Genomic DNA, 19,801 nt, shown 5'->3' with positions numbered 1-19,801 from the left:
CGTGGTATAAGACAATTAAAGATACAGCAATAAAGTTATCTGTTTTTACTTTTTTTTTCAGTTGCTTGGGTTTATATTTCTGTGACATAACACTGGGTAACCCAGTATCCTAGAGCAAAATCATTACAGGCCAATGATTGACTTATTTATCATTTACTGCAGTGGTTCCCCACCTGAGTTCCAAGCCTCCCTTAGGGGGGCGCCAGAGTACATGGAAATCCGATAGGCTTTGAGCTCAAATAAAGTTGCTCCATCTCAATGTGCTTGTCAATGTAACAGAAAAATCAAACAGAAAGATAGATGTAGAGGTTTGAGGGGGCTCAGATTGTCGTATAGGTACTTTTCCCCAAGGAAAAAATGTTGGGAACCACTGCTTCATTTGCAGACTAAACTATTCTTATATTTAGTCGGAAGCATAAACACTGCTACTTTCTAGCAGTATGATTATACAACTATATTTTGCTTGCATATCCGAGCAGCAACAGCATGTAAATTTGGTTGGGAATATTTGGTGGTCCTACCGATTTGTATGAATTTCCATTTAGTGGAACTATAGAAGAGAAACTACCGGTATAGTAGGAACTTAAAGGTATAGGTCCCCCTTTAATAAAAATTTGCAATTCATTTATTCACTCTCATGCATGAAGTGTGCATTTTAGGGATGCTCCGACCAGGATTTTTGCAGCCGGTACCGATTACCAATTTGTTATCTTTGTGATCGGCCGATACAGATTCTGATTTTTTAAAAACTGATATAAAAAATTTGCATATCACATTTTTTCCAGATGAAGTAACACCACAGATGTTGCCTTTGTTATATTACTTGCAGTAATGAGGTATATTATTGTTTTAATAGAGACTCAAATAAATAAGCACAACAAATATTTCTTCTGCAAAGAGATATTTAATAGCTCTTTAAAAAAGTTTGTCTCCTAAAAGTGAGCGCGTCCTCATAGAACCGAGCCCCGGTCGAGTCATTTAATGCCATTATCGGCCAATACCGATCGGAGCATCCCTAGTGTATTTTGCACCTGAAAGGCAATGCTGGAAGGGGATGACACCTAAGGGGTCATCTTAGATGAAGTGACTTTTTTATGAATCACCAAGAAAACTTATTTCAGCTAAAACCTTTACAGTTCTACTGAAGAAATGTTACCTATAAGTAAATTAACAGCAACTTTTCAGTATTAGGTAAATTATTGCTTTAAAAAACAAAATGTTTTAGGTTATCTTCGTTCAAAACCCTGCTTTTAACCCTAGGTTAAGGATTGTTTTTACACTTGTTATTTAGAAGCAGGGTTAGCACAGCATTTGCAGGGTTAACTCCGAATTGTGGCGCCAAACTCATGCAGTGTAAAACTACGACATCCCAGTTTGGAGTAAAAATGACACACCAGGAGACTTAAAACAGCAAAGAGGGATTTAAGTTGCAACCTGCTCTGTCACTTACGCAGAAGCGTGAGGCAAGTGGTTATTTAAAGCGACAGCGCACTTTAAATTCAGTCAGTCAAACATAAACTTTATCCAATCATGACTGTTAACACTGCAAATATGCAATTGACGTTAACCTATGGTTTAGGAATGCACAGTGTGAAACATTAAACTATGAATACCCAGGGTTATCTCTTAAGTTACCCCTGGTTAAGTATGAATAGTGTGTGATACAGTGTTTAGAATAACCCAGTTTTAACTATTTCAAGTGTGAAAAGCCCTTTTTCTGTGTGTAAATGCAAATAATTTACTGCTGAAACATGTTGTGTAGTCAGTTTTCCTAAGACATTTCACAATGACATTTCCCCTTAATCGTTCTGTACTGATTCATCTTTTCCATAATTATACTGCATTCTTGCAATGACATTTCAAAGCCGTTGACTGCAATGGTAGCAACTCAAACATATGTGGGAGTTTTAAAGGTTTTTTTAACCAGCCATTTTCTGAGTGACTGTTTCATGTCAGAAACGTAACATGACCCCTGAAGACCCTTGAAGTAAATTATAAACTAAATGCTGAAATACTTCGTCATCTCTTTCCCATATTCTATTTCACAAATAAAGATGTGTTATCTTGACAATAAAAAGATACAGAGAACCGTAATTAAATGAATGACGTCAGTCAAGAGCACTCATTTTAAGAATGATGGCTATAGGGCCTTTTTAAATGCATATGAAGTGTCTGCAGATCAAGAGGATTTTAAAGGCCTTATTAAAACGATTTATATCAAATTAAATTTGTGTTCAACAATGATACAAAGATGCTTTGTGTGCCATAGACTGAGGTGACAAACTTCATTCACACAGCACTTTGGTCTCAGAAAATTTCCATAAAATATGCCTTATTCAGTCCGCCGCCATGTTGATTCAGAATCGAGGCTTTGAGGAATGGACGTCCAGAGCGTGCGCTTTAAACCTATTGTTTTGTATCAGGATGCTGGTTATTCAGCCATCAAAACACAGAAAATTCATTGTTTTACAAATGTTCACAGGACAAAGAGCCTCAGAAAACATGGATTGTAAAATAAAAGGGACATTTTTGAGGTGAGAATAGCGCATTGTGTACATAATATCTGTTTTGAACAGTAGCCTGTTGGCTAATCGCTAATTTCATATCCATGTTTACTTTTCCTTAAAACACTAATATGGTGGAACAATACAATATTTTATGACAACAACTAAGTTAGTTAATATAAGATATGTTTGTTTTTTACTAAGAGCAAACGCTGAACCTTGATTTTATCTCCTTCCACTACTGCTTAAGTTACTCGCAAACAACATATTAATTTCATTTTATGTAAAGAAGACCTTTGTTTGCATAAAGCAAACATGAGCCATTTACACCTGTATATAGGCTACCTTTAATTACACCTCATGTTAATAGCCATATTTATTAGCCCGTGGGAAATGGTGTGCAAAACATTAACCCAAGATATCTGAAATTTGTCCTCACTTTTGATCTGTAAAGGGGTTCTTGTAATTGAGGTATTATTACATAAAAGGTTATTAGGAGTGCACTGTGTTAAAACAGCAACTAATAATAAAGCAGCCATATGTCAGTGTGTCCTGGGACTGGCATGCTCCCGTGACCACTCTAAAAATACACCAGAGATCCCAGTAATGTGATCATACAGCTATACACAAGGTCTGAAGACAGACCTAAAGTAGATAACTTTATACCTGGGTTGGGATTGTTATGAAAACACTCAAGATTCAATGAAAAACCAGGTTGTTTGGGAACAGAAAGAAGCACACAGAATAATTCTTCTTTCCATAATCCACCTGTAGATTCTCGGCCTCTTACCTTGTGCACACTTTTGGGATTCTCCAACCATGCATAGTACATCTCCTCAACATAATTAGAGCTTGTTCCATTCAGAAACGGCTCTGCGGCCACCGGCGCCGTGTAGCACCTAAGTGCTTGAAACGTCCTTGGTGTTGCCGCTGGCCTCTGCTGTGAAAGGTTTTTAGCAGTCTGTGAGGCCGTGATCGGCCGGAGCCGTGCCGCACAAGTCCTTAAGCGGTGCATCGCAGTCTGTTAAATAAGCGCCACCCACACTCACAAACGTGACAGTGTGAGGTCCTGGATGTCCTCAAGTGCCACCACAGAAAAGAGAAGTGTCAGGCCTTTCTACCACAAAGAAACAGGCTTTTGAGGTCTTTGATTTTAGGATCCAAAGGGCCTTGAATTTCAACTCTGTCTTCTGTTTGCACTCTGTGGAAAAGATAAATTAGAGGATGTCAAGCAGATGGATTATCTCAACAATTAAATGACAGATAAATTGATTGATAGAGTAGTCTTATAAGTACACTGTAAAAAATACTTTGCTGCCTTAAAATTTTTTGTTGAATCAACTCGGATTTACAAGTAATTTCAACTTACTATTATTTATCTTGACTAGAGATGAGTTGTTTTAACTACAGGTGAGTTGTTATAACTTGTAAAATTAAGTTAAGACTTTTCTCAACTATATTTTATAAGTTGTGACAACTCATCTCTGTTGACATGACTTGTAAATCTGTGTTGATTTAACAAAAAATTTCAAGGAAGCATTTTTTACAGTGTAGTGTTTTCCCAAAGATAACCAGGAATTTTGGGGAAAATCAACCTGGGATATAAAATGAAGGCTTAATGACATCTTAAGTGGATAAGCAGCAAACATTTACACGAGTATGGTGCAACTTTCATTGTCTCAGAATTCAGCAAATAATTTTCTGTAAAGAAAGTGTTTCAGTAAAAAGTGCCGGGCAAAGATTAATCGCAATAAATTGCATAAAATAAGTGTTTTTTAAATAATATATATGTGCTGTGTGTAATTAATTATATACATGCATGTATGTATTTAAGAAACATTTACATGTGTGTGTGTATATATATATATATATATATATATATATATATATATATATATATATATATATTTTAATATATATTCTATATAATATGTCAATAAATAATGTAAATTACATTTTTAGAAATATTTGTATGTGTGTGTGTTAAACATATACGATTATATATTTGTATGCGATTAATCTTTGCCCAGCACTTAAAATTATCATTTGTGTTTCATTCTGTCAAACAACATTTCTGCCAAATTCCTAATAAAAATAATGATTTGCAGAAAATCGAAAATTAAATAAAATTTAAATTATAATTTAATTAATGTAAATTAGTTTAAATGATCAAAATAACAAAACAAAAAATGCAATGTTTTTGTTAGTTCAAAGTTCAAATTCATTTTTAATTAATACACAAAATACTTAAGTTTCTACTTGTATTTTAGAATCAATTCAAAAATTAATATTTGAAAGATTAACCCTGGTTTAAAATCACATCTTTCATGTGTCTTGGCACAAGCTCTGTATTTTAAATTTCTGTTACTTCATGTCACACCTGAGGTTTGCTTTTGTTGGAATTCAACAGACATTAAACTGGAATAGACACAATTTCAACATGTAGAAATGATGATTAAAGACAAAACTGGAGTGGTCTCTTATTTTTTTCCATGGCTGTATGAAGCATGATGGTTAAACTAAGGTGACACAGATTTACTTGGCACAATGGATGCATTTCAGAGACATGACAAAGGTCAACGACGGTCAAAGAGCCAGGCAAGCTTTTGAAAAAGACCAATAGCTCAAAAATAAACTCAAAAAGAAAAAAGGACATGATGGCTTGTAAACCAAGAAAATCCTTTTTTTTATTAACAACAGTTGTTGTGGAATTTAACTAATGATTACTTAATACAACAAAAAACATGGATATGCACAGGTATACGATATATGGTACATTTGTTTAATTTAAATCCTCATGCACAGAGAGAACTGATGGTCAAATATGTGATAAAGAAGGATTGTATTCCAGGAACTGTCCATACATTAACTACACATGCTACTACATGCTATGATAGTGCCACACCTGCCTTTGAAAGAGTAAAAAAGTTGTTTTCTTATACAACTAACTGATGAGATTTGCATATAACGTTAGTTTTGTTCAGGGGTGTCATATGCTGACTGTAGTTTAAAACATATGTGATCAGAAATGTCTAAACCACTTGTGTAAAAATTAAAGGCAACCAAATAAATCCCTTCACGTGCTCCCTTACTAAATTATTTTGATTGTTAAGTAGCCTATTATTTGTAACCACAATATGCAATAATATAAGGTCTTTTAATGAATAATTATGTAAGCCTTAAACCCTGGCACTTCCTATGTAAGGAGGCATCAGATCTGGTGCAAGTGAAACCACATAAACTGTGTCCTATTCAATAAATCAAATAAGTTGAATTCTCTCTTATGAAGTATAACCATGTGGCCGAAATAAACATGGACCCCCATATCTTCCACCACCACACGCCTATGTTTTGACCTTGTGTCTACATACCACTCCCCTTTACCGACAACTCGCTCATTCCCCTCCCACTGCAATGTTTCTGTGCGTTTATTCGCCGATTACACCTGACCACGCCCAATTTACATTACTAGTGAAAAGCTATTGGAGAATCGAAACGTCAATCATTTTGTCCTTTTGCTAAACATGGGTCCTACAAAATATTAGCAGCCCATGCTAACTGTAAAATCAGAGGCCGACACATTTTCCCTCACGTAATGTAAACATTTACTATTTACTTGCGTGTTATATTTGTACTCTTTTATCCGTTTAACGGATACATACTTAAAAAGGTAAACATTCCGTTGCTAACCCTAAAACTTTAAGATAAGCTGCAATAATGAGCTAATTTAAGGTCGACTCATAAACGTAGTTTTGTAACTGAACATGGCGGGATTATTCTGTTAATCTGACAAATAAATACGAACTTTTACATATCTTATATTTAGATAACTTTATGCCACACTACGCGAGCAAGCTGCTGAAGTCAAATGAGACGCGCGCCTCCTCTGCGTGTTTTCAGCGTACAATATTACCAAATCTTCTTATGTGGGCGGACTAAAGTGTGTGTACATATATACAAGAATAAAACACTTACTTTTATCGACGGCCGTGTTGAGTTGCTCATGCACCGGAGTTGTCAGCGGCTCCGTTGACCCCTTGCGCTGTTCAGGACTGACAGTCGCGCGAGCACCGGAACTGTTCCGTCACGAGCGACGTCATCCGTACTTGACGTCACCACTGTTTCGCTCGAAAATTTGATGCGAAATAATTTATTTACAAATGTATTTATATTTCTATGGTCATATTAGTATAAATAATAAAACTAGTACAGTAATAGTATCATTGTAATATTAACGTCCCACTTACTAATCAAATTTCTTTGAAAATACACATTGCACGTTAAGAAATTCACTTTAGATAGTATAGAAACATAACGGTGATTTTTATTTTCATAAGCAAAAACCTAAAACATCATCATCACACTCAAGGTCGGCCAAGTATATTAAATGTATCCTATTTCCAAAAAACACCATGATCCACCATTGTTTCACCTGTCAGGTGATACAGTGCAAGAAATAAATTCATTGATTTAAACACATTAATATGCAGAGATATAAAATAACAATTATTATCAGGCATGTATGGCACTAGGACAAGTACATAGGTCAATGTCCTTGATGGTCCAGGACCAACATTCTCAGCAGCTATTTTTCATGGTTTGGTTTAGAGCTAATGTTACATTTATTCATTTAGCAGATACTTTTTTCCAGAGCGACTTAGAAATATTTTTAAATTTATAATTAGCTAGTTTCACATTAGGCTTAAACTTGGGGTAAGGCTTTGTAAACCATGTATATGGTTGTTGAAAGTGGGGATGTAGTAAAAACTCTTGTTCTTTCACTGGAATGTTGTTCCAGGACTTTTAAATGATACTGACCCAGGAACATGCCTTACTCGGGGGGAAAAATTTTGGTCTAACGTCAGGACAGTGATCAATGCGCTCTGAAATATCAGCAGAGGCATGTTACAGCTGTTTGGTGGTGACACATAGTAAACTGAACTATACACATACTATGTGATCTCATCACAGGAAACATGTCATTCACAAAGACAAAACGCTTATGAAAACATGCAGGCAAATTGTCTTCTGTCTTTTATGCAATTTCTGCAAGGAAGAAACGTTGTAGTTGTAGCATAGTATGTGGTATCATGCATAAAGTCAATGAGCCCTTTAACGTGACAGTAGAAAAACATAGACGGCTTGTTTTTACTGTTATTGTAGTTTCAGGTATTAAAGTAAGAACCACGTTAACACCTCAACAAAACCAGCAGTAAAACAAAATCGGTTAGTTTCAAAAAGAAATAATATTAAAAAGTAGTAACCTGACATTAGACTCGGGGAAAAGATTTTTACATGGCAAATAAAAAATAGATTTTCTATAAAAGTTACACATAAATAAAAAGTACGCAAATAAAACTATGCATAAATGGTCTTATCTTGATGGGCAGCAACAACATCAAATGATAAAACAAGATCACTTGATGAATTAAGTCACTGATAAAGTAAAGCACCGTGGCATAAGAAAACCTGAATGTGAGGATTATGCTCCACAGTGCAATGATTTGCAGTTAACATGGGCTATTTAAATACTCGTTATCACCTCATTAACTTGTAAATATCTTAGGGATGCCTAGTCAATTAAATTACAGCATTTACACATTACAAAAGGTAATGCAGTCAGTAATCATGAATAAATGTGATATTTAAAAAGCAATTCCAATAAACAAAAAAAAAGTTAAAAATCAACATCTTTAAAGCCAGTCATAGGGTCTCTGTACATTTTTCATAAACAGTGACTATTATTGAAGTGCAATTGCTTGCAGTGGTCATACAGAGCACATGAAAACATGATTATGGACATGATTATGGAGATCTTGGGTGTCTTTTAGTTCAGTGGGAGTCTTTTAAAAAGTTTTCTTGCTCCCATCCTATGTGATGTATTGCAAATGGTGGTTTCTTTCACAACAGTGAATGTCTCTCTGCTTGATGGACAGTTGACAGCTGTTAACAGACGGAGGGGTGAATAAGTGAAGGAGAGTCAGAGGGTGTGACCACCTGATGCCTCTTTGGCTCCGCCCACTGCATTTTTCACACTTGGTCCATTCAGCTTAATGAAGAGAATGTTATACTGTTATACCGGGGGTGCGGGTGCTGGTCTTTGAGGCGCTATAGGAGCAGGTGGTCGTGGTGAAAAAACAGAGAATTTAGTATTGGGGGTATCTTCCAAAAGTAGTTAATGGTTCTGTAATGAAAGAAGGAATATGAACGTGACATCATGCAGTATAAAATTGAGAATAACTACCGTGCAAATGGAGGTGGTGGAGGTCTGGTGGCATAAGATGGTACGGAGGCAGATTTATTAGTTTGGACCACCTGCAATAAGACATATTTATTTGAACCCTTCCTAAACATGTATGCTGCGTCCGAAATTGCCAATTTTGACAGTATGTACTGAATTAGATGAAGTACCAACTACTTTATTGTTAAAAATGTATGCTCTGTACTGTATACATTTCGGACATACTGCATCCACCATGTTTTATTAGGTATGTTTACATGCAACCAAATAATCTGTATTAATGGTTTGAATCAAAAGCCTTCATGTAAACATCTTAATACGATTAGAGGTTGATTGGAAACTAATTTCGATCGTATTGAAAGTGGTGGTGTAGTCCGATCTGTGATTTGATCACAGGAGAAATGGACCCATGTAAACACGCGAAATTTAGTATTTTCTCAATCGGGTGCAAAAATACCTTGTGCACATGCGCAGAAGAATGGTGCCTAAATTTCACGTCCTATATTTACCTCATATTAACGCATCACATGATTCTCGTCACAGAAACATGCAATAGTAAGACAATTGCAACACGCATTATTAAGGTAATGAGGTCACGTGCTGTACATTCTGCAGCGTTTATGCCTAATTTCATAACATAAACCAATAAAATAGCATTGTGCCTTGAAGAGAGATGATGGGTTGCCAAGTCCTCTGCTTCTTGGCAGAGTTCAGATTTGGGCTACTTTAAAACGTAGATTTTTTTCTTTGGGTTAAAAATGAAAGGATTTTGTTGATTCGTTTTTGGTATTTGGGCTCTGAATAGTTTTTTCGATGCTTTGGGCTAGTTTTGAATATCCATTGGGCTGGTGTTATACATGAATCTGGCAAACCTTGCTGTACGCTTGCGCAGACGTTTGGTTCGGATTATATAGAATGTACATGTAAACCAGCTTGCAATGCTTAGGGTACATGTAAACTGTATTGTCGTAACCTGCAATTAAATTCAGTTGGATTGACAAACTTTTGTGCATGTAAACATAGCCATTGTCATGTGGCCATATGTCATTTGATGTAATCAGAACAACCGCGACCATAATTTACTTATGTGTTGTTTAACAAGTACAATTAAATAACGAGGAATACATTTAAAGGTGGGGTGCATGATCTCTGAAAGCCAATGATGATATTTGAAATCACCTGAACAAACACGCCCCCAATAGAATCTGGACCTACTTTTGATAGACCCGCCCCACACATACGCAACCCAGGCAACGATGTCGGTTAGTAGACACCCTTACCGCTGATTGGCTACAAGTCTTTTGGTAGTCGGCCCAACCATAGATATGTATAAAGGCTAGATGTGTTATGGCTCTAATGTCATCACCTGGCGGCCATCTTGCCACAGGCGGCTCGCTCACTCTTGGCGTTGGGTTTTGATGGTGCAGGTGCTTTTGGATGACCATAGCTTGCTCGATTTTCTGCCGGTTTTCAAACGGTTTGGTTTCTTACAAACGTTATTAACGTGGCTATAATTCTTGATGCTTTAACACGTTTCATGAATTTTTTTTTCTGTATAAGTATGCAGTGTTATAGGTACATCTTTGACTTTTATAACAAACCAAACCATTTCAAAATTGCCAGAAAATTAAGCAAGTTATGGTTATTTAAAAGTACACGCACCACCAAAACACAACGCTACGAGTAAGCAACCCGCCCGCGGCAAGATGGCCGCCAAATGGGGATGTTCCACTCAATTGGCCAGCAGCGCGAACGAGACATCTAGCCTTTATACATATCTATGGGCCCAACTCCCTTTTCCAAAGTTTTTTCAAAAAGAGCCATCCAGTTCATATATTTCAGGTATTTATATTTTATAATTTTTTTTAACTGGGTGGCTCCTCAGCTCGAATCCTCACTTCGGAAGAAGTGGTTACTTCCGCCTACTGTTTTCGAATACAATATATTTGGACATACTACTCGCCTCGCATATTGATTTTGCCTACTATGTATTATGGAAGTAGGCGATTTCGGATACAGCGAAACAAATCTAGCTTGTACTGCATTTGTGAACGTATGCATTAAAAGTAAATAGATTAAAGATTGAAATAATTTCAATAAGATGACCATGTTTCAACTGACAATTTGTTAGCGATGCTAATAATATTTCAGAATTTTACAATCAGCATTTATATGATCTTAAGTTGATTTAGTTATGTAGCATTACCAGCATGTTTCAAAATAATAACAATGTACAATACATAAAATAGCACCAAACCAATTACACAAATAAACCATAATGGAAATGACTAGACAAAGTTGCAAATTTAAAATGTTATAGCTTTAAATAAAACAATAGCATTAACGAGCTAATATGAGAAAGCGTGTATGCCAAGCCATTGTTAGTATAGGAGTGAATAAGAGAGAATATTAAGAGAGTAGCGAGCGCTGAAGTACACTACAAAACCCCTCCACTACACAGGAAGTGCAGGGTTTTGTTTAAAAGCAGTGAGTCCAACCCTGTTCACTTAAAACTCAATTCAGATGTAGCTTAATAATTAAGAACAATTTTTTTGGCAGATTAGGGACATATTCAAATCGTGTGCAGGAACAAGGTTGGGAGACACTGTTTTAATTGAAATACATCTCTCAAAGACAAACTGTAGACACCAAAAGAAATGATTACAGACACCGCTGAGAAGCAGGGAGGAAATTGCATTAGCAACAGCGATAAAGATGCCCCACAGTACAAAATAAAAGCCCTTTAAAATAGAAAGTATGCAATCATTTACCTCTGCTGGTGGCAATAACTGAGCCGTGTGCTTTACCATACAGGAGAGAAAGAAAGGACGCTTGTCATTATCTTTATACCAGCAAAATGTGTAACTTCTGTCTTTAATGCTTTAAAAGGATTATACATTTAAGTACAGTAATTTATTTTATATAGTGTATCTACAAATCCCTTATCATATTTATTCTAGTTTATTGTTATTGTCTCTTTGGATAAAATGAATAAATGTAAATTTATTGGATTGTACACAGAACAAACCTTGCAATACATATTAACTACAAAATATATGATACTGTATACCAAACTAACCTGTGAAATATTTTTAGAAACACTTTACATACTAATGATTTGTCCTTTAACTAAACAGATCTTCGTTTATCAAGCACAAAACAATTATAAGTGTATTGGCATTCACATTTTTAATGGGGTGATTCAGCATATAGCCTGAAAATAAACATTCTCATTCATTACTTTAAATAATTAAGTCACGAAATGTATTACATCCAAATAAGATTTGTCAGCATTATCTTGAATAAAGTACAAATATTTGAGGGATCTCCTAAGTATATTTTATACTTTTTATAGGGGGTACCGAATACCTTAAAGGGGGTCCTTGATCCCCCAGCCCCCTTCAATTTGAGAACTGAATTATATTTATAACTATAAATGATTTAATATAAAAATGATCCACTGGTATTGGTCAAAATGGTTATAAACAGACAACGAACAGTGGTGATTTTTAATCTTTTCATACAGATGTACTGTGAAACATTTAATATCTAAAGGTACAGTAACATGAGTTAGTAATACACTAGTCCTACGGTTAGATTCAAGCTAGCAGTACATTAAGTGAGTTAAACAGCAAAAGCATTGCAGTTTGCAAAAAGTCTTGCTGTGTGTAGGATTTGTATTTTGCAGACTCACCCCATCCTTTACTATACTGTTAGGGTTTCCCCGTTGGGACACAGTGGTCTGCGGTCTTCTGTCAGCTCTGAATAAACAATAGGAACAATTTATAGAGACAACTAATCAATGATTATACCATAAACATCTAGCTAAAACGCACCATATTGACATCCTTTGTTATACATTTCAATTGAAAGAAAACAATATATAGGTCTCTCGTAGTACGGCGATCCCTCACCTTAGTTAACTTCAAATTCAAGGACCTTTCATGTACTTTCCAGGTCCAATAACCTCAAATTCAAGGACTAAATGTGGGGACACATTTCCAATGAGATCAAGGTTACATTGTGTTACCTTTTAAACTTCCCAGGGCCTTAAACCCCCCCAGATTTACACACTTTCAAGGACCTGTGGGAACCCTGTAGTAGTATTTATCAAATAAAACTTTTGTTGGCAAAGCTTTACATGTTAGTTTTCATACTCACTCGTAGCCCTGAGAGCGTTTCTTTCTGAAAAAGCGTCGCTTAAGCTCGTTCCTCTTGAAGAACACATACAGACCCAAAACCAGAAGAGGAAGAATCAGGAAGAAGAACACAAGCAGACCATCTCGTGTAGAAGTATCTTTATCTGAGCGAGAGTTAAAGTGAAATTAACCTAACATGCCAGATCAAGGTAATTACACTCTAGTTAATCTCATCCACCCTTGCAGCATGTACTGATAATCCTACCTCTCAATAAAGCTTAAGTGGTCTTACCGTTCCAGGTGGGGCCGCTGTCTATGCTCCCTCCGTACCCAGAGGCTTCACAAAATGGAGGAGCCCATCCGTATTCACAGTGGCAGTGTTTATTGCTGTTACACATCTAAAGCAGTCAAAAACAAATAAACACACTCAAACACATTTGACACAAGGCTACGTTTCATCTTAAAAGGGATGAAAAATAATGACATGGAATTATGGGTAATGTATGCATAGGTACCCCATGGCCGTGGCATTTCTTTTCGGCGTCACAGTCGTAATTTAGCACGTCTGCACTTTTGCACTCATAATTAAAACAAACCTGGAAAACAAATGTAAAATGTTTTACACAAGCCAAGACAAATTGCACAGTATTCATAGACTGGCTGTGGGCATGTATGTTAGAATTGTTTCATATTAAAAATGAAAAGTATACTCAGTCCTTAAATTTGATTCAAGTGCCAAAATACAATTAATAGAATTAGAAAACGCAACAAGAAGCACAGTCAATGTCATACTTTATTTAAAGTTTCAACGTGGGTCTTTTATCTTCATCACCTTATTATCTCCACACTTGGTGCCTTCATTAACCATGCCAGGATCCGGCACATCAGAACCCAGCTGGAAGTCCACACCATAGCAGAAAATGCCAGCTATTCGGCTCTTGATGATTGCCGGCTCGATGCTAAATATGACTGAATCCTCAACGTTCTCACACTGTAGTTTCCCACACATGGCATTCCTGTAAGAATTAATAAACTTAAATAAATAAATAAAATAAACTTAAACTGGCCACACCCCATGGGATGTTGAATTGGGAACACATTTACTGAATTTTAATTAATTTAACAACAGTGGCAGACAGCGACTTCTCTTCCGAGGGGCGCAAATTCAAAATGTGTGGTCGGAGTGTAGTGTGTTGCTCGTCATGTCAAAATGTGTGTTCATTGTGTTATGTGAACCTGTGCATCCAGCCAAAATACGTGCCTGGTGCACAATTGTCAAAAGGGTTTATGATAATACATTTCACAAAATACTCGCAAGACACTTAACTCTGATTACACAAGCAGGGAAACCCTACCGCCTTAACTAGGTCGTCCAAAAAAAATAATTTTTTTTGTTGCAAACAACCCGTCAAGTGCATCTCGTAGAATAGTGCGGGCACGCTTCGCAACGTGAGCAGGTACGCGACGCGCGCCACGCGGCCGAAATGACGTGGTCCGTTACTGTCTGGAGGATAACTAGCCAGTTGATAAACATTTTGGAGAATAGCGTAGACGTGCTTCACACCGCGAGCGTGCGCCACATGGCCGAAATGAGATAAGACGTGGTCCGTCATGTCTGGAGGAAAGCCAGTTGATAAAACCCGTGTCCGTGAGAACTGTAAGTGGACTTATGTTTTGGGTTTATTTAAGCCTGTTATTGTATTAGTTTATAGTTCTTGCAAATTTAAAGTAAGTTAGCTGGTGATTTTGTTGTTTAAGCAACCTGCTGGCTAGGTTTCATGTGCCTGTTGATTCAATATAATTGTTGAGCGCTCTTGCTCACGTTATTTATGTGCATTATTAACATGCTACAGTAGTTAGACTCCTTTAAGATAACGTAATTATTAGTGGGAAATAATCAGTTTTTAAAACTTTTCATCATTGTTCACTAGATGTTTATTAAAGTCGCCATGAAACGGAAGTAGCGATTGCCTTATTTTGCCCCGTGGTGACGTATATCCGAATGAAACGGCTTTTGAGATGAAATAAGGCAGGGCTGGATTTGAATTTGTCCATCGAGATCTGATTGGATCGTTTGAAGTTGGGTCTTGTTGCTAATTGCTAATCGCTGCGATCCTCTCCCGGACCCCGCCCACCTGCCATACTTTTGACCGGAAGTGAAAAGAGATCGTTTTGAGGAGGGGAGGAGATTTACATTTTTGATTAAAGATTATGAGCACACACGAATTTTTAAAAAATAATGAAGCTCACAGATAAGTCATTTGTTAATAATCCCACAATATTAAAAATATATATATAGTTTTTCATTTCAATTTCATTGCGACTTTAACCCTTTAGTTTCACGTCCTCACGCAGCTATTAATAATCTAGTATGCATTCATTTTCTGTCATACTTTCGTCAAATTAAGTTTTATTTTAGTGTTTTTAATAAAAATATTTTAATTTTCATCATGACGCGTATGCCCCGCTCCGTTGATTGCCACGCCCCCATGCCCCGCCCATCCGCCTAACCCTACCACCTTAACTAACATATTTTCTGCGGGAAACCCTAACATGAGATTATGCAAGTATCTGGCAAACGTGAGGGTCTCTTTTATCATAAACCCCTTTCAAAGCGTCTGCAGCAAGCACATATTTCGACATGACGTGTGATGCACATAAGTTTACATGACTCGTCAAACACACATCTTGACATGACAAGCCACACACATGATGGACTAAATACATGTTGTGATGAGCTTCGCATCATGCACCCTCGAAAAGGAGGCACCAGACGCCACTGTATAACAGTCACACAATGGTTCAGGGATTTTTGGTAGTCCAAAACAAGTATTATGACAAAAAAATGACAATTAATTTGTGTTGCTGTGTTGTACCTGCTCTCACACTTCTTAAATCCATTGGATTGATACCCACAGTTTCCAAAGCGATCGCCTTTAGAGTTCACATCCTTGAAACACAGCCCAGGAGCAGCTTTAGCCTCTACACAAATGCACACACAGGTTACATTTTTAGTACTGTAATATCAATAGTTATTTTATTTAAAATATTTCTTTCTTTAAAAAAACAATAACTAAACAAATAATTTAAATCTTTTCCTACTGTTTATCTATATAACCTACCTTGCCAACAGTTCTACAACTTAACTTTTCCTTATGAAAGTCTGTGTGGCATGACTTTCTTATTAGTAAGTGCTACACTTTTGTGATGTATGAAAACTTTTCTTAATCATTAATGATATTACCATTTGTTAAAAACAGAACCCTTTCACATGATGTCAAAATATTGAAGCTTGTGGTTAAGACAGGGTGCAACTGAGTCCCTGATATTTCTAGATTTAAACATACACGTCTTGCGGTTTTAGTAAATCTGCAGATTTTTTGCTTTTTTAAAAGACCACGAAAAAAAAATCTAAAGTTGTCTTCCACCAGTCTGTGACATTACAGGAAACATCTGGTACTTACAGTTCCTTACCTTTTAAAAGATGACTGCTATTTCATGTAAAATTTTATAATAATCATTCAGCCACTTATGCTGTACTGTTTCCCTGCCACCCTTTTTTTTTTTAAGTTGCCAGCCTTCCAGAAAATGTTCTTCTTAAAATATATAAACATACAATATGTAAGGAATAATTGACGGCGGGCCGTTGAATTATTTGAAATTAATGCACACCAAAGGTGGGAGTGTGGCATGACGCAAAGGACCGGAGTCAATTAGGGCTCAGTCACACCAAAAGCGCTTTAAACGCTTGCAAACGCAAGGCGCGACGCACTGCCTTTTTTAAAAAAGAGCAGTGCAGCGCGGCTTTTCATATTGCTAAGCAACCACCGAGTCAGCTGTCTTGTCAATCAAATATTGAAGCGTGAGGGCTCTTTTGCTGTTAACTGTCATATTAGCAGAAACTTTAAAAAGAGGGCGCTTGCTCTGACCTTGTTTGAGGATAAGAGGAGCACAAACACGCAGGAGAGAGTGAGCGAGTGGAGTCCGGTTCTTCAAAGCAACTGTAAACTTCCCTCGCCACAACGTAAGGCCCGCCTCTCCCCTCATTCGATTGGACAATGGAAGACGCGAATGACGTCAGGCGCTCCTCCGCTCTCAGCGCTCCTTCAAAAACGCGTGCGCGGCAGGCGGCAGAAAACCGCAAGGCGCACGGCGCGCATAAACAGCGCGCAAACGCGCCCTGCCCATAGAATATCATTCAAAAAAGGCGCCTGCAACTGCCATAAACGCTTTTGGTGTGACTGAGCCCTTAATCCGCTTATATCATGGTTACCACAAGCATTGCTCTTGTGGTTATTTAAGACATTTGACAGGTTAGGTGTGTGGTTTACAGAAAAATAATCAAAACCTGTAGAACATTTCTCAGCCAATTAGAATAAAGCATTCAACAGCCCCGTGGTATAAAATAACAATCATCCTATCTTCATTTGTTCTCTTTTTATCACCTCTCAAAAATACCAAATTTCAAGCAAAAAGCTGAGATAATTGCATTTTGTAAAGGACTTAGAGATCAGATTTAGACAGATATTCAAAACATACGGAGTTCTTACTGTTTTTGGTAAGAGCGCTACCTGGTGGATAATAGGGCTGTGGTGGTGGTGTTTTTTTTACCACTGCGATGGTAATGCACAAATTCACCCCGGTGGTGCGGTGGTTATATAGATCGTGTGTGTGTGTGTGTGTGTGGGGGGGGGGGGGGGTGTTGCGTGCACATTGATGCATGTAGGTCTTACATATAATGCATACATATATTTTGAAATATAAAATTTAAACAAGGATCAGATATACAGTTTTTAACAAATGTGCGTATTCATAGGCGCCAAATTCTTTCTCTGCAAGTGGGTGCTCGTCACAGCGCCAAGCAATGCTTAGGTTACTTTGCAGCGAAAGACGCTCTGAAGCGCCCACACACTTTGAAAAGGTGGAAAGCGGCGTGGTCACATTTTCCACATAGGTTTAGACGCGACATGAAGTAAATGTGAAGCAACTGTGCGTATGTGCTTGGCCATTTCAGTGGGTGCTCGGCCGGGGCACCCATGGGATCGGCACCTATCTGCGAGTTTATTGTAGCACTTCCACTCATGAAACAACAAGTGAGAAAACTTTTTGGGGTTATAATGTTTCCAGCCATGCTGAAAACACGTTCTGGTGGTGTACTGGTATGCCTTTTTCGCAACTGTGAGTGACCAAGAGAGAACGTCCGTTTCTCAATCCGAAGGCTGCAGTCTCCGGAAGTCGCATATGCAGGCTGCATGTCATCAAGCCTGGTTTATTTATTTAAGTTAACTGTTGCATTTTCAAGTCATAAGCATATTACAACAATGTATGATTAACAAACCAATAAACACTGAATTACAAAAAAAACAATGTATGATTAACAAAGAGTAATAGTCAACTTTATAATTGTTAATGTTATGAAATAAGACAGTCTTGATGACATATGCAGATTGCAAATGCAAATGCGACCTCCAGAGGCCTCAGCCTCCCGCCAATATCTTGCCTCATTATTCCGCCCCAAAGCCAGCGGTTCATCCCTGATATCAATTGCCTTCCTTTGCAAGTAGCACATTAACTCCGTGTCTGCTGGCTGTGTGCATTAACATGAACCTGAAGACATCTAACAGGGCGAGATTGTAGTTGATATTTTTCATAATTTGTGACGTGCACACCACCGCAGCGCGCACTCCACCACCGCGGTGGTCATTACAACCCTCACAGCCCTAGTGGATAACTATGGATTGCCATAAACACTCATCATTGGCAGGGAAAGGGTTAATCCCTGTATGCACTTTACTATTATAGACTTTAAATTCATCTTCACCCGCTGCTTGGATAAACAATGCTGTGATATATTTTTGCGAAGGTATAGACTGATTAATCAGAAGCACGCGTGTTATATCGGTTCCGCGTCTGGACGGAACTTTACTTCCGGTTTCGTTTTTTTAAGGTCTGACTAGTTGCTAAACTGATCTATGAACAAATGCCTCATTGAATATAACAAATGTTTTGGTTTCCTAGGTAATCTATGTGTTGTTTTTTGCTTGTTATATAAATAAACTACATTTAAAGAACTTTGTTGTTATTTATTCTTAACGGAGTTTACCGGAAGTTACATGCGGACCACGACAGCCGCTTGTTTATGTTGTTACTGCCGAAACCGTCTATACAATCTTTTGTAAAAATCTTTGTTCATATAAAAAAACGCACTTGATTTTACTTTAGAAGTAATGGCAAAGAATGTTTGGAAATCTATAATAATCTTTTTCACTGACACATTAAAGCAAAATATACAAACCAACTTGGTAACACTTTACAAAAGCTGTATTAGTTAACATTAGTAAATGCATTAGCAAACATGAACTAACTATAAACAATATAGTTTTTCAGCATTTCATCTTTGTTAATGCCACATTTTTTAAAGAACTCAAAAGTTAGTCCCTTGAGCATGAATTACATTTAAACGATCACAACATTTGTTTAAAAAAATATGTATAAGTAAATGCTGCAATTAACGTGACCTAAGATTTATAAATGCTGTAGAAGTATTGTTCCCTGTTAGTTCACTTAGATCATTGTTAGTTCACAAAAACAACAACATTTATTCTCTGGTGAGCTAATTTTAGTTTTTTTGGAAAGTTTTTTTGGAAAGTATATACTATATAATATTAACTGCAATGTCTACTTACTGGTGCCAAATATGGCCTGGCACTGGCTGTCGTAGTGCTGGCATTGGCCGTTGTAGCAGTAAGACTGGTTCTGTTTGCAGGGATAACCGTTCTGTTTAAAGACATCATTCTGACATAAGGCAGATGAGCCGTTACAGTACTCTGGTAAATCGCATTCATCCGTTTTGCTTCTGCATACGGTGCCGCCAGGTAAAAACTGAAAAATAGAGAAAAAGGCATTACATTTTGAGT

General features: G+C 37.1%; 2 protein-coding genes across 5 annotated transcripts in view; both read right to left on the bottom strand.

Annotated features, from left to right (window-relative positions):
- ogdha (oxoglutarate dehydrogenase a) overlaps nt 1–6,635 on the bottom strand; it is a 30,081-nt gene extending 23,446 nt beyond the window's left edge. For 2 of the 3 annotated variants that reach the window (XM_073867627.1, XM_073867626.1), the window contains exons 1-2: nt 6,480–6,634; nt 3,295–3,705 (exon numbers count right to left, since the gene is read on the bottom strand). In XM_073867627.1, coding sequence (XP_073723728.1) covers nt 3,295–3,519 — 225 coding nt within the window. In that variant the 5' untranslated portion in view covers nt 3,520–3,705; nt 6,480–6,634. Of the gene's footprint in view, nt 1–3,294; nt 3,706–6,479 lie in introns of all 3 variants that reach the window. The other variant, XM_073867625.1, reaches the window with a different exon arrangement.
- A 168-nt stretch (nt 6,636–6,803) lies between these two features.
- Nucleotides 6,804–19,801, bottom strand: part of adam9a (ADAM metallopeptidase domain 9a) — a 48,259-nt gene continuing 35,261 nt past the window's right edge. Inside the window, exons 14-23 of one of the 2 annotated variants that reach the window (XM_073867628.1) lie at nt 19,571–19,766; nt 15,761–15,866; nt 13,717–13,900; nt 13,400–13,480; nt 13,177–13,282; nt 12,907–13,048; nt 12,440–12,506; nt 11,517–11,546; nt 8,753–8,819; nt 6,804–8,633 (exon numbers count right to left, since the gene is read on the bottom strand). In XM_073867628.1, the coding sequence (XP_073723729.1) occupies nt 8,578–8,633; nt 8,753–8,819; nt 11,517–11,546; nt 12,440–12,506; nt 12,907–13,048; nt 13,177–13,282; nt 13,400–13,480; nt 13,717–13,900; nt 15,761–15,866; nt 19,571–19,766 (1,035 nt within the window). In that variant the 3' untranslated portion in view covers nt 6,804–8,577. The remainder of the gene's footprint in view (nt 8,634–8,752; nt 8,820–11,516; nt 11,547–12,439; nt 12,507–12,906; nt 13,049–13,176; nt 13,283–13,399; nt 13,481–13,716; nt 13,901–15,760; nt 15,867–19,570; nt 19,767–19,801) is intronic. The other variant, XM_073867629.1, reaches the window with a different exon arrangement.

This window comes from Misgurnus anguillicaudatus, chromosome 5 (assembly GCF_027580225.2).
Source record: "Misgurnus anguillicaudatus chromosome 5, ASM2758022v2, whole genome shotgun sequence".
Lineage (NCBI taxonomy): Eukaryota > Metazoa > Chordata > Actinopteri > Cypriniformes > Cobitidae > Misgurnus > Misgurnus anguillicaudatus.
This window is presented reverse-complemented; position numbering and strand designations above follow the sequence as displayed.